This window comes from Peromyscus leucopus, chromosome 2 (genome assembly GCF_004664715.2).
Source record: "Peromyscus leucopus breed LL Stock chromosome 2, UCI_PerLeu_2.1, whole genome shotgun sequence".
NCBI classification, from domain to species: Eukaryota; Metazoa; Chordata; class Mammalia; order Rodentia; family Cricetidae; genus Peromyscus; species Peromyscus leucopus.
In genome coordinates, this window is record NC_051064.1 from 137,250,400 (window position 1) to 137,265,337 (window position 14,938).

General features: G+C 36.3%; 1 protein-coding gene and 1 pseudogene across 6 annotated transcripts in view; one reads left to right on the forward strand and one right to left on the reverse strand.

The window, feature by feature from the left end:
* Positions 1-12,585, forward strand: part of Hnrnpr (heterogeneous nuclear ribonucleoprotein R) — a 33,783-nt gene extending 21,198 nt beyond the window's left edge. For 5 of the 6 annotated variants that reach the window (XM_028875415.2, XM_037203082.1, XM_028875414.2 and 2 more), the window contains 4 exons: positions 2,176-2,390; positions 7,072-7,221; positions 9,206-9,327; positions 9,447-12,585. In XM_028875415.2, coding sequence (XP_028731248.1) covers positions 2,176-2,390; positions 7,072-7,221; positions 9,206-9,327; positions 9,447-10,056 — 1,097 coding nt within the window. In that variant the 3' untranslated portion in view covers positions 10,057-12,585. The remainder of the gene's footprint in view (positions 1-2,175; positions 2,391-7,071; positions 7,222-9,205; positions 9,328-9,446) is intronic. The other variant, XM_037203081.1, reaches the window with a different exon arrangement.
* On the reverse strand, positions 112-213 carry LOC114697262 (annotated as a pseudogene).
* Positions 12,586-14,938: the final 2,353 nt, after the last annotated feature.

Sequence of the window (14,938 nt, forward strand, 5' to 3'; positions counted from 1 at the left end):
CTGGCTGCTCTTCCGGAGGACCTGGGTTCAAGTCCCAGCACCCACTTGGCAGCTCCCAAAGAACAGAGTGCATTCCAAAAGAGTAATATATATCAAGTGTCTGAGTTAAGAAAAAAACTTGTGTTTTTTAAAACTGTATGCGTGTTGTTAGGCCCAAGGACCTCTTCTATCCTTGTAAAGGGAGTGCTAACCTTTTCTCCTTTCATACAACACAAGAAATAACTTTTTATGTTAAAGTAACTAATAGAAAGCTAATGTTTGTTTAAAGGTAATTTAAAGCAGAATTATATAAGATAAAGTAGGCAGGACTCTTTTAGACCATGTAAGAAGTTTGTATTTTATTGAAAACAGAATGAAAAGTGTTTACAGGAGAGATGGCTCAATGGTTAAGAGCATGGGATGCTCTTCCAGAGGACCCAGGTTCAATTCCTAGCACCCACATGGGAGCTTATGACTGTTTGTAACTCCAATGCCACAGGATGTAACACCCTCAAATGGACATCCAGGCAGGCAAAACACCAATGAACATAAAATAAAAATAAATAATAAAATATTAAAAAAAAAAAAAAAAAAAAAAGCCGGGCGGTGGTGGCGCACGCCTTTAATCCCAGCACTCGGGAGGCAGAGCCAGGCGGATCTCTGTGAGTTCGAGGCCAGCCTGGGCTACCAAGTGAGTCCCAGGAAAGGCACAAAGCTACACAGAGAAACCCTGTCTCGAAAAATCAAAAAAAAAAAAAAAAAAAAAAAAAAAAGAAAAGTGTTTGAAGGTCTTAGGCATGGAATAACAGATGTTTCATCTTTACAGAATGCTTTTTCTATTGTTCTGTAGATAAGGGCTTAGAGCTTATCAGAATTAGTAGGTTAGAGAGAAGCATGAATCAGGGCAACAGTAAGATGGGAAAAAGTAAATGTGTTGGATTTGGACCATAGAGATTGAATAAAGGGAAAAAAAATACTATTATTTTCTGGCTTGAGGGCTTAGCTGATATGGATGATTGTTTATTAGATAGGGCTGCCTAGGGAAAATAGATTTGGGGTGTAGGTGTGCTGTTTCGGACGTGTGAAATTCATCCAAGACATTTTAAGCAGCTGATAAACCTGGCTCTCAGAGAAATTAGGCTAGAAGAAAATGGAAGCATTTGTTTATAAGGGTATAGAAAGTAGTTGGTTAGCTCACGTGACCTAGAAGGGACACACGTGAAGAAGGGACAAAGGAAAGGACTAAGGTTGGTGACGTGAGACAGCTGCTGATCATCTTTGTCCATGGCAAAAATAGTAGCTATTAAGTTGGGTGTAAGGATGGTTTTTGTTTATTTGTGTGTTTGTTTGTTTGTTTGTTTTGTCTGTGATTAGTTGAAAGGTAGTTCCCTTGCATTTAAGTAATTGGAGTGTTGAGGTTCTGTTAGTGTTTATAAATTATGAGGTCATGTTTTATCATTAATTGTACAATTTCATAGTTATTGGACCTACTTTGAGATTCTAAAATTATTTAACATTAAAAACAGGTTATAATTTAAAAGTCCAGGGTTATTTTAAAGAGTAAAATATTTTCTCTGTAGGAAATAGTATAAATGATAACATTTCCCAGTAAGCCCTTTTAAGCCAAATGATAGCTGGATTATACATATAAATATTGATAAGATTCTGGGATACAGAATAAACCTATCTTTATCTGTTCAGAGAGCTAGGTTTTACTTAAGTTGTGTAAGTAAGGTTCCTAATCATCTTCCCTTTCACTTGAGTTTGATTTACGGCAGACATTTTTCTATAGGCTAATCCATATTCTAAAAAGATTTTAGCCTCCCTTCCTGAAAGTATGGCCAGCATTTTCTTTCATCAGCTTGATACGGTACAAATTCTTATCCTAATAGTGAAATGTTTCACTAAATCTTGCCCAGTGCTTGGGTAAAACCAAAACTTATTATAAGCCACAGTCATCTAAGGGTGTCCCCTGCTAGGTAGCCTCCCTGGATCTGTGGGTTGCAGAGATTCTAAAATTAATAGAGAACACATAATACTGTCCCAAATCTGCATTGAATAATGCTGATCTAATGTTTACTACTGTGAGGCTTCTTCAATTATTTTTTTTTTTTTTTGCTCATTGGCAAGTGGATTTAGGTCTGCCTAATCGCTAGACGTGTGGTGGATGCTTTTGGCTTATATATCTGGCTGTTGGTTTAACAGAGGGTTTGGTGGACGTTATTCTCTATCATCAACCCGATGACAAAAAGAAGAATCGGGGGTTCTGCTTCCTTGAATATGAGGATCACAAGTCAGCAGCACAAGCCAGACGCCGGCTGATGAGTGGAAAAGTAAAAGTGTGGGGAAATGTAGTTACAGTTGAATGGGCTGACCCTGTGGAGGAACCAGATCCGGAAGTCATGGCGAAGGTAAATACAGCTGCTGGGCTGCGAGTAGGGTACCATTTCAGTTTTGTATTCACAGCTCAAACTTTGTGATAGTAAATACAAAATGTAGCTCTTTACTGTAATTGCTTAGAAAAGCAAAAAGGAGTCTATGTAACACTAAACGTGGTAGCCTGTCTTAGCAGCTGGTTAATTTCCTCCAGATCAGATATGCCAAAAGAACTGAAATCCAGTTTCTTCAAGTAAGTATTTCATACACACTGAGCATTTATTTAATGTTAGTACCATGAAAAATAACAATACATTCACCAGATATAGTGTGTTTTTTCTTTTTTGAACAATCTCCCTATTTAGCTCAGACTGACTGTGTAGCCCAGGTTGGCTTCTAACTTAGAATCCTCTTGCCCAGACTCCTGAGTGCTGCTAATATAGGCATACAGGCATGAACCAGCTCATGCTATGATTTTTATTATATGAATGTAACTTATACTTTATTTAGTTTTTTTTTTTTTTTTTCCCCAGACAGGGTTTCTCTGTGTAGTTTTTGTGCCTGTCCTGGATCTCACTCTGTAGACCAGGCTGGCCTCGAACTCACAAAGACCCGCCTGGCTCTGCCTCCCGAGTGCTGGGATTAAAGGCGTACGCCACCACTGCCCGGATATACTTTATTTACACTTATAGTTAATTTATTTTAATGTATCCAGTTTTTTCCCCTATGGAAAAAGACAAAAGATTGCTATGCTTGTTGATTTTTGGTCATGGCAGAATAGACTTGACAGATTCGACAAAGAGCCTGTCCTCAGTTTCCTCATTGTTAGGACCTTTGCTTGGGAGTCCTGGTTCTTAGACTTTTTTTTTTTTTTTTTGGATGGCTCCTGGGACTGAAGGGATTCATCTACTTCTTGCAGTGAGTTTGTATATTTCAGTTATGTCTCTTTCCTCAGGGAGGGAACTTTATCAATAACCTTAAATTAGTATTTGAATTTTCATGACTGAAATTTTTTGTTTGAGTTTTTTTTTTATTCCAGATTTGAAAGAGGCTGATGTTCCCTTTGACTAGTTTGGAGACTCTGGTCTATATTAGTATGATGTAATCGCTTTGTATTCAAAGACATTTTGAGGTTAAGCAGATATGATCCAGAGAGGCTCTCAAGAATTCTGCTTCCTGGTTTTTGTCTCACATTCCTTGAGTAGATGAGTATCCAGGGAAGGGACTAGGAATCTGAATAGTCCTGGTTGTTCGTTCGTTTTCGTTCTCTTTTTTTCATTAGCTTGATTTCAGTCTTCATTGTTTCTTCTTCTAGTACATTGTGGCTTTGTGCTAACTACTGGACCTTGAATGCCTTGTGTTTTACTTACAGGCTTCCATTGGTTTATTCACTCTTTTAAACTACACTATAGCTCTGACTATCTGTACAGACAAAGCATATCCTCTGCTGCCATTTTAAAAAGAAAAATAAAAGTTAAAAGGTGTATTATGCATTGGGATTAGTAAAATTCCCCAGACATCTTCAAAATAGAACTAGTAATTTTGTTTTATCAATCACTTTTCACTGAATCCTGTTAAATTTTTAAGTGGAAGTTCAAAATAAATCCTCCCACCACTATCACCCACCAGAAAATGGCAAGATTTTAATCTTGTAACTATTGTTTTCTGGTTCAAAATACGTTTCAGTTGGTAGAGTGCGCTTGCCCATCATACAAGAAGCCCTGGCCTCCACCCCCAGTACCAAATAAAACTGGAAATGATGATGGTGTATTTGGTAGGTAAAGACATTAAGGTTAGAAGTTTAAGGTTGTTGTTGGCTACATAGGTAGTTTAGAGACCCTATCTTAAAACAAACAGAAGAAAACCTTCCAAAATCCATGAGAAAAAAAGTCTTCAGAGTGGCAAGGAAGCCTCTGTGAACTTGGAATTGAGTAAAATTGATACCCTATTTCCTCTCTAACTTAGAAAGCTTATGTACTTTGGTAAAGCTTCGCTTCTTTACTCACTGGTTTCACAACCTACCTTTTAGCAAGTCAGATCAGTTTTACAGTCAACTGGAACCTGAAAACCTAAATGTAACTCTTAGAGGTACCCATTTTCTTACTGACTGTATGTAACTTAGTATTTCAGTATGTTTTTGTAGTGCTGGAGTTCAGGTCTAAGACCTTTCGGTGCTTAGCAAGTGCTATTTGTACAAAGGAGATAGACTCTAGAACTCTGTTGAACAATTTTTAAGTGCAATTCCAAACTTGTTTTTATCTTCTTGTTTTGGTGCTACAGACCAAACCTACAGCCTTATACATGTGGCTCATATATGTGAGCCAGCACTCTATACTGAGTTAGTTACACTTCCATCCAAGTCCAAGGGAGTAACTTCCTTCTTTTCAAAAGATGAATAAGCCAATGGAAGCCTGTTTAGTCTAGAGGCTAGATCTTAGTCTGAAAGCATGGAAAATATAAAGGCACAGGGAGAGGTTAAAAAAAAAAAGTGTGCCGAGCAGTGGTGGCAGTGGTGGCGCACGCCTTTAATCGCAGCACTTGGGAGGCAGAACTCTGTGAGTTCGAAGCCAGCCTGGGCTACCAAGTGAGTTCCGGGAAAGGCGCAAAGCTACACAGAGAAACCCTGTCTCGAGAAAAAAAAAAAAAAAGGGTTATATTTTTTTCCTTTTTGAATTAATACAATCTTTCCAAACCTTTTTTTTTTAAGTTGAGTTTTGTGGGTTTTTGTTGTTGTTGTTGTTGTTTTGAAGACAGGGTCTCTTTATGTAGCCCTGGCTGTCCTAGAACTCACTATGTAGACCAGGCTGACCTCAAACTCACAGATTTGCTTACATCTCTGCACACACACACACACACACACACACACACACACACACACTCACACACCCTGTGCTGTGACTAAAGGCATGTGCTACTATGCCTGGGCTCAAATCTTTCTGAATCAAATAGCCCTTTATCTGAGGCAACAGCTTGTGGGTATGTTTTTTTTTTTTTCTTGAATAGTTAGTTTCTTAATTCTAGGATAGAAATTACACAGGAACGTATACACAAGTCCACCACTACCATCATGTCTGCCATGATTCCTATAAGGTACCTAGTTTTAATAATAAATTACCCTTTTAGCCTTTACTTAGACAAGTATAGGCAAATAAAAAGTATATGTTATTTTCCTTAATTCTCAGATGAGTGGCTTTAGGCAGCCTTTTGTGTAAATTAATCTGTATTTGCTTTATTCACCATTCTGTGTGATCAGCTCTGGGAAGATACAGCATTATTATGTGTTAACACTAAAAAGTTACATGATGCTGCCAGTTAAATTAGCATGGTGTTTACTCATCTGCTGACTGTAAGTTATGTCTCTGCTTCAGAGATGTGACGAGTTGGGAAAGATTGTCTCTTAGCACCCATAGATCCTGGTGCTCTACCAACTCATACAGAACCTCTTATTTTTTAGTCTCCATATTATGCTCAGTCCTATATAGGCACTGGATTGTAAGTATAGTAAGTAAGAGTGTCCTGTGTGTGTTGATACAGAGCAAATGTCTTGTGGGATAGATACTTAGGAAAGAATTAGGTCCAAAGGGTGAATGCGGTTGTTAAGATATTCCCATGCTTTCCTCTGTGGCATGTGTGTGTGCCTCATACCTGACAAAATAGTATCCGGTCAAACTTCTGTTTCTGTTCAGTGCTGTAGGTGGTTTGTTTCTACTACTACGTTTGTGTTTGAGAGTTTAGTATATGAGGAGCTACATGTAATTCTTGATGAATCATGTCATGAGTTTTGCCTATTTTTCTATTCATTTGTTGAGCTTTTTCTTACTTTCTGATGCTCTGATGCTTCTCTGTGATGTAAGTTGCAAATTTCTTTTCTTTGTTTATCATTTGTCTTCTGACTTTGTTTATGATGGCTTTGCCATACAATGCTGTTCTCAGTAGTTGGTATCATTCCTTCATTTGGGTTTTAGATTTTACATCATCATAAGGCTGCTCCACACCAACACATTTTTTCATTTATATTTGTGACTTGTAAAACTTAATCTTTTGAGATTATATCATTTCCCTCTTCCGTCACACCAATACTTTCTAAAGAAATCCCCCTTGTTTTCCTCTACTGTGCAGCGCCCACATTCCTTTTATGCTCTTTTGATCTGTTTGGAGTTTATCTGGGTGTATGGTGTATAACGTGGACTTTGTTTTTCTCCATTAATGCTGCTCTAAATGATTTAAGCACTGTAGTTTGTTTCTAGATTTTGTTCTCTTTCTCCTCAGCCCAAGTATTTTCTTGTATAGTTTTTAGATGAATATCTACAGTTTTAGGGGTGAAACAGATAAACTTGTTTTGGGGGGTACTTAGTAGCTATGATACATTTAATTATTTAATTAAATAATGATTTATTATTTTCAATCATTATTAATTATGGTTTATATGGATTAATAATGATAATTATGTGTTGGTGCCTTATAGGTTTTGTTCAGTTGAGAGAGAAGCAGGAGCCAACACTTTGTATAACTTGGTTACTTTTTAAAAATCCTTAGTAAAGTAGTAGCTAATGTGAGAATCATTTCTTAATGTTTCAAAGGCTCTCTATAACTGTACTTTTAGACTTACTGGTTTAGCATTGAAAAGTCAAAAGCCTATGCATGAAGACAAGAAGTATGTTTAAAGGTTTGAACTAAAATTTAGCAGTGCCAATTTTGTGTGTTTATTGCTGTTAGGTGAAAGTTTTATTTGTGAGAAACTTGGCTACTACGGTGACAGAAGAAATATTAGAAAAGTCATTTTCTGAATTTGGAAAACTGGAGAGGGTGAAAAAGTTGAAAGATTATGCCTTCGTTCATTTTGAAGACAGAGGAGCTGCTGTTAAGGTAGGAGCTTTGGGTTTTTTCTCATTGTTTGTTTTCAAATATGGTAGACACATAAAATAACTATCTTAAGATTTTTTTTTTAATGTTTTGTCTTGTTTTTTGTTTTTGAGACGGGTTTTTCTGTGTTGCCCTGGCTGTCCTGGATCTCACTCTGTAGACTAGGCTGGATTCAAATTCATAGAGATCCACCTGCCTCTGTCTCCTGAGTGCTGGGATTAAAGGCAAGGGCCACCACTGCCCAGCTAAGATTTTTAAAAATTAATTATAATTAACTAAATTTATTAATTTATATATGTGTATGTCTGTGTAAGGGTATGTGCATATGTGAGTATACAGATGCTCAGAGAAGTTCAGAAGGGGGTACTAGATTCACTGGAGCTGGTGTGCCAGGTGGTTGTGAGCTACCCAGTGTAGGAACCAAACTTAGGTCCTCTAGAAGAACACTACACTCTCCTGACCTGAGCCATCTTTCCAGCACCATAAAGTAGATTTTAGTGATTGTGTGTTTGTGTTGCTGCAGTCTGAACCCAGGACCTCATGTGTGTATATATATATGGCAGGTGCTTTTCCTCTGAGCCACACCTAACTGTCGTCTTTTTTGCTAAACTCTGAACTTTAAAAAAAAAAAAAAAAAAAAAAAAAAAAAGTAGAACCAGGCAGTGGTGGCTCATGCCTTTAATCCCAGCACTGGGGAGGCAGAGGCAGGCGGATCTCTGAGTTTGATTCATCCTGGTCTACAGAGCAAGTTCCAGGACAGCCAGAGCTACACAGAGAAACCCTCTCTCAGAGATAGACAGAGATGGTTTTTGCTTTCTTGTTGCTTAAGACTTCATTAGCATTTCCTGTGCTCTGTTTTTAGTTTGGGCACATTAAATTCTGTTAGATGTGAGGGAAAATTAAACTTAGTATCTTGTTGAATTTCACAGCTATATTCAGTTAGCCTTTGCATTTCACATCTATGAAATGTCTGTGCAAGACTCGAATGTTGAATACCACACCTTTATTGATATCTGAAGAGTTAGTTTTTTGTCTGATGTGTATTGATGCTTACATTGATGGATTGCTTCAAGAATTATTTGGAATTAAGGACTTTGGCTAAATGCAGCTTTTCTCCCCCCCCCCCCTTAGAAAATCTTTTAGATTTATTTTGTTTATTTAATGTGTATGGCTGTTTTGTCTACGTTTGTGTATATGTACTTAATATACATATATGTTTGTGTACCTGGTGCCCTCAAAGTTCAGAAGAGTACCAGATCCTCTGGAACTGGAGTTGGGGATGGTTGTGAGCCAACATATCAGTGCTGGGAATTGAACCTGGGTCCTCTGCAAGAGCAGCAAGTACCCTTTACTGCTGAGCCATCTTTCCAGCCCCTCTTTCACCTTTTAAAATATTATAGTAAAGTATTGCTTTCTGTTGTCTATAGTAATTTATGTATAAAACATATGGTTACCGGGCAGTGATGGTGCACACCTTTAATCCCAGCACTTGGGAGGCAGAGACAGGTGGATCTCTGTGCGTTCAAGGCCAGCTTGGTCTGCAGAACGAGATCCAGGACAGGCACCAAAAAAACACAGAGAAACCCTGTTTCGAAAAAGCCAAACCAAACCAGAACATAAGGTGAAGGAAAGAGGTGGGTTTTTTGTTTTTTGTTTTTTTTTTTTGGGTGAGCGGGGAGCTAGACTACTCTTGTAAGTTAAAAATATTTACTAAGAGTCAAGATATCTATATCTATATCTGTATCTATATATTTAATTTTAGTATATAGTTATTTTGCTTGCATGTATGTCTGCACTATGTGTGTGCATGGTGCTCATGGAAACTAGAGGGGATGTCATGTTCCTTGGAACTTGTGTTATAGATTCCACATGGGTCTCTGGAAGAGCAGCCAGTGACCTTAACTGCTGAACCAGCTCTCAAGTTCCCCATTTATATTATGTTTTAAAATACTGTTTCTTATACAGTAAACTTCCTTTTGTAATTTAGGCTATGGATGAAATGAATGGAAAAGAAATAGAAGGGGAAGAAATTGAAATTGTCTTAGCTAAGCCACCAGACAAGAAAAGGAAAGAGCGTCAAGCTGCTAGACAGGCCTCCAGAAGCACTGCGTGAGTTTATATTTTGCTATTGGAATAAAGGACACTGGTAACATCAGATAATAAAGGCAGTGTGAATCTTGAAGTAAACTGATTTGTTGTTGCTTTTCTCCCTTCCCTCCATTTGCTAGGTATGAAGATTATTATTATCACCCTCCTCCCCGAATGCCACCTCCAATGAGAGGTCGAGGTCGTGGTGGAGGGAGAGGTGGATATGGCTACCCTCCAGATTATTATGGCTATGAAGACTACTATGATGATTACTATGGTTATGATTATCACGATTATCGTGGAGGCTATGAAGATCCCTACTACGGCTATGATGATGGCTATGCAGTAAGAGGAAGAGGAGGAAGGGGAGGGCGAGGTGCTCCACCACCACCAAGGGGGCGGGGAGCACCACCTCCAAGAGGTAGAGCTGGCTATTCACAGAGGGGGGCACCTTTGGGACCACCAAGAGGTTCAAGGGGTGGCAGAGGGGGTCCTGCACAGCAGCAGAGAGGCCGTGGTTCTCGTGGAGCTCGGGGCAATCGAGGGGGCAATGTAGGAGGCAAGAGAAAGGCAGATGGGTACAACCAGCCTGATTCCAAACGTCGTCAGACCAACAACCAACAGAACTGGGGTTCCCAACCCATCGCTCAGCAGCCGCTTCAACAAGGTGGTGACTATTCTGGTAACTATGGTTACAATAATGACAACCAAGAATTTTATCAGGATACTTATGGGCAACAGTGGAAATAGACAAGTGAGGGTTTGAAAAACGATACTGGCAAGATATGATTGGCTCTAGATCTACATTCTTCAAAACAAAATTGGCTTAACTGTTTCATCTTTAAGTAGCAGTTTGCTGCCATTTGTATTCAGCTGAAGAAATCACTATGTGTATATACTCAAGTCTTTTTATTTTTCTTCTTTTCTAAATGCTCTTGGACATTATTGGGCTTGCAGAGTTCCCTTATTCTGGGGTTACAATGCTTTTATCGTTCCAGGCTTCATTTAAGCTTCAAAACAGACTGTTAAATCATGATTTTGCAGAACCTTTGGTTTGGACAGTTCTGTTTTTTTGGATTTGGAATAGATTACATAGGAGTATGAAGTATGCTGTAAATAAAAAAAGTACAAGCTAGTGCTCTGTCTTAGTAGTTTTAAGAAATTAAAGCAAACAGATTTAAGTTTCCTTGTATTGAAAATAACCTATGACTGTATGTTTTGCATTCCTAGAAGCAGGTTAACTGTGTTTTTAAATTGTTATAACTTCACACCTTTTTGAAATCTGCCCTACAAAATTTGTTTGGCTTAAACGTCAAAGCCGTGACAATTTGTTCTTTGATGTGATTGTATTTCCAATTTCTTGTTCATGTAAGATTTCAATAAAACTCAAAAATCTATTCAAAACATTACCTATTTCAAATTCAATTGTGTCCTAAAACATTATTTTATTCGTAATCCTTGAAGGAATACTGTTTTCAAAGTAGAACTGCCTATGTGAGTGATCAAATTCATGAAAAATTTCTTGTCTATTCCATCATGTATTGTGGATACCAGATTTGAGGATTATTCTAAATTCACATATTCCAAATAGCATTTCATTGATTGGTGTTCTCTCATGATCTCTTCTAATTTTGAAATTTTATCCTTAAAACAAAAACAGACTCAAAGGTTTTGAACAGGTATTGGATAATTTTCATTAAAGCAAAATGGAGCTGGGGAAGCAGAATACAATTTATTTTGACCCACATTCTTTCAAATCAAGGATAATTTATGACTGAAAACTTTATTTGCTGGATAAGTAAATACAAATACAGACAAAATTTAGTATTGTGGTGTCATTTGCACTGTGAACTAAACTTCAGTTTTAGTGTTTATGGTCAGCACCCCTGTATCAGTTACTGGACCATCATTCCTATTGCTGAGTACACTTGCTTTGGGAAGCAGTCATGCCTTAGAAGAGGTTTTTAAATATCAAGTAGTTATGTCTCTGGCTTTCTGCTGAATCCTCTTTATTTTTAAATTTTTCCTATGTCTACTGGCTAAATTTTTGTTGGCCAAGTAATAACATCTATTTCCTTGTTTCTTTTAGAAATTCTAATTTATTCTAATGACTTTTTGCTGAATGAAAAGAGCAGAAGAATGTAAATTTTCAGTTAAGTTTTTTTTTTCCTTTTAGTGCTGGGAATTGAATCCAGGGCCCAGTACACATGCCACCATTGAGCTGTATCTCTAACCCCTCTAAAATGTTTTAAATTATAAGACATAAGCCACTGGGGAATTAAAATGGACTCCCTTGTTTTATGCTTTGTTCCTGTTTGGTGTCTTTTGTGGTCACAATTTTAGATTTTGGAATCATAAGCCATTTAATTCCTGTCGGCACAGTCAATCATATTTTCAGTTTTGTGACTTCATTTTGAATTTTAAAAATTAACATTTGCTGATGAAAGCCAAATACCACATTTTTTTTTCAAAGTTTATTAACATAGCATAATAATTTAACAGGCTTTATTAGTAGTCCTATTTTGTAGAAGTTGATAAAGGAATTATGTGGCCTGTTGTTATAAATTAAGATGGGTGTTACTTGGTAAGGTTTAGAGTCCAGTTTTAAATTTTTCTTATGGCCATGTATACAAATAGAGCAGATATTCTTTAAACACTGCTTTTAAACTTTGAAAATATAATTTGAAACCTTGAGTGTAAATTAGACTTAAATCACTAATTTTTTCTTGGAAAGAACAAAATGTACAAGTTAAATTTTCATTGCTAATGTTTTTTTAAAATACATGTTATGGGCTAACAAGATGGCCCAGCAAAATGCTGTCAGACCTGACTCTGTGAGTGTGACCTCAGAGCCCACAGTTGTCCTCTGACTTCCATAAGTGTGCTGTGACACACATGCTTCGCACACAGTTAATTTTGATTTAAAAAAATGTTTAATTAAATGTTTGTCATAAAGTTAGGAGAGGAAATAGAAGTGCTTCTGAAAAAGCAGTTCATTATGCTTCTATCAGTGACCCTAAAATACAAACTAAGCAAAAACAGTAAAAACTCAAGTTCCATTTCAAAATCCTTTTATTGTACATTCTATTTCAGATTTTAAGTGGGCACTTCCTTTTATGTCCCTCTCACTAATTAAAGATATATCTAGAGATATTTCCTTTAATCCTTGTTTTAAAAGTTTCTATTGTTAAAAATCGGTAACCCTATTAAAAGTTTTATTTTAGAGCTTTTCCTATTTGATATCATTTGAGTTATGGCTTGAATGTTCACCCCCCCCCCCAAAAAAAAAAAAAAACAAACCAAAACCCAAACCAAAAACTCAGTGCTCACCTTTTCATGGAAATTGAACAAATGTCAATCAAAGAAAGTTGTAGATTTGTGGTAGGGAATTTTATTTATTTGTTTATTTATAAATAAATAGGCACAGATTATGAATTTTGAGGGATTTGATTTCCTATTCGTCTACTTTTCTATCTTTTTTTTCCTCCCCAACCTAGTTGATGAAGCTTTATTTTTGAGCCTGTCAGATGAAATAAGTGTTGGAAGTAATACCTATATTGAGGTAGACCTCTTTGTAGGTATTCTCCTGCGTTAATGAGTATATTCCTTCCCCATAATGGAATGCTAATTTTTATTTGATCACTCATTTATAGCAGTTGTTTAAGTATGTATATTTATATGAAGGTGTTCTAATTAAAAACAAAAAAGTTCTAATAAGTTGCCAGATTTCTAATTAAATTCAGATTTACCTGATCCAAAAAGATAAGAAAAATGAATTATGGTTTTAAAATTCCTTTTTTTAAAAAATGTACAGCAGATTTGTTTTTCATTTTTCTTAGTTACAGGGGTTATTCTGCAAAAGAAAGCCCAATGCTTTCTCCTAATTAGAAATATTTTTTTTCATTTGACTGGTTTAGGATATGAATCCTCTTACAAAGATTAGCATGCATCAAAATAAATTATGTATTTTAACTTATAGGAGAGAAGGGACATAAAATTCCACTCTATCATAAAGCCTTATAAAATTATTCTTGAAACTCATTACATCATTTGCCTCCTGCCCATTTGAATATAATCATACCTATGTTTTAATTAATTGTGTATTATTTGTAAAACAAAACCCAGTAAATACTTGCTATAAGGCTATTCCTTGTTTTTTCTAAAGACTTACAAATTTATTAAAAGTTTGCCTTACAAAGTCTTTCCAAAGACAATCTAACTGGACCAAGCTGTCCTCAGAACAGTCAGCTGTACTTAACTGTGCGCTGCACTTTGATTTGGAATTTCCTAAGTGAGCAGTGAAGAGAAAGCCTTATAGAAAGACTGCACTGGACCTGTAAATGTGTTTCTGTTTCTCTAAGATGGGAGCTTCTGTTAACTTAGGGTCCAGTTCTGAGTAAGCCTGTGGATCACATGACTGCTGGGGAGTCCAGAATAACAGATCCATGAACCAAACATGTTTACTTCTGCATTAGAAGTTTGTTGGTCAGCTCTTACTTTTTGAAATGCAAAACCAAGCTTTAAAAATACTACTTAATATATTGGTCAGTAATTTAATACTAATATTTAATTTGAAACAGTTACTGGTACTCTTCCTAGAAATTTTTTTCTTTTTAAAAATGTTCTTATATGCCTATATATTTGTTATTGTTATTGTTATTTTGAGGTTACCAGAAGCTCTGGTTTTGTTTTGTTTTTGCTTTTTTTTTTTTTTTAAATCATTTTCAGATGTTGTCCAGAAATCTGCAAGTATTCTTTTCCTGTTTTAACTCCTTCCTTTTATCACCTGACTATCAGGGAAGCGAGGTTGAGGCTGCCCTGCCCTGACATGTCATGATGTCGACTTGCTAGGTGGGGTTCGCTGGGGACCATAACCAGTGGAATTGTTGGTAAGAACTTTATTTTTCCTATTTCTTTCTTTCTTTTCTTTTCTTTCCCTTTTTTTTTATTCATTAGTGGGGAATTAATTGTGGGAAAATGCTGCCCATATCTTACCAGTAGGCAGTTGTGTTGGCCTTATAGAAAAATAAGATTTTAAATCCTATTTGTATTCTCGGTAGGAACATATAATAAGGACTTCACTCATTCTTAGATTAGTAGGTCAACTGGAAAGGCCTGTAGATATTAATGAAATATTCCCAGGTATAAATTACTGAGATAGAGATACTTTACAAATCTAGAACATCTGTTGAAACAATAATGACATTTTATTTTACTGTGATTTTAGCATCTTTGTTATCTATTATATTTTTGTTGGATAAGTTAGTTTATTAGTATTTTAAGAGATTTATTGCACACTAATTTTTAGTGAAAAAGAGAAAGTATTGCCTAGACTGAAGGGTTTAAATGGTATATTACGTATTTTTATTTCTATAAAATTTTGATATTGTAAAGTTAAACTTGAGAGTTTTAGCAATTTAATAAAATAGCAGTATTGATTTAAAGATATGTTAGGACCTTGAACATAAACAGAAACATAAAGGTGGACTTGAAGGTATGGCTCAGTGAGAGCTCATACTTACTATGTCTGAGACACTAAGTTCAGTCCTCAGCACCATTCTAGATAAAAACCCGTTATAAACCTGTCACTGCCAAGAATAGTAAAAACTGCTAGAATTAATGCTCAAAATCT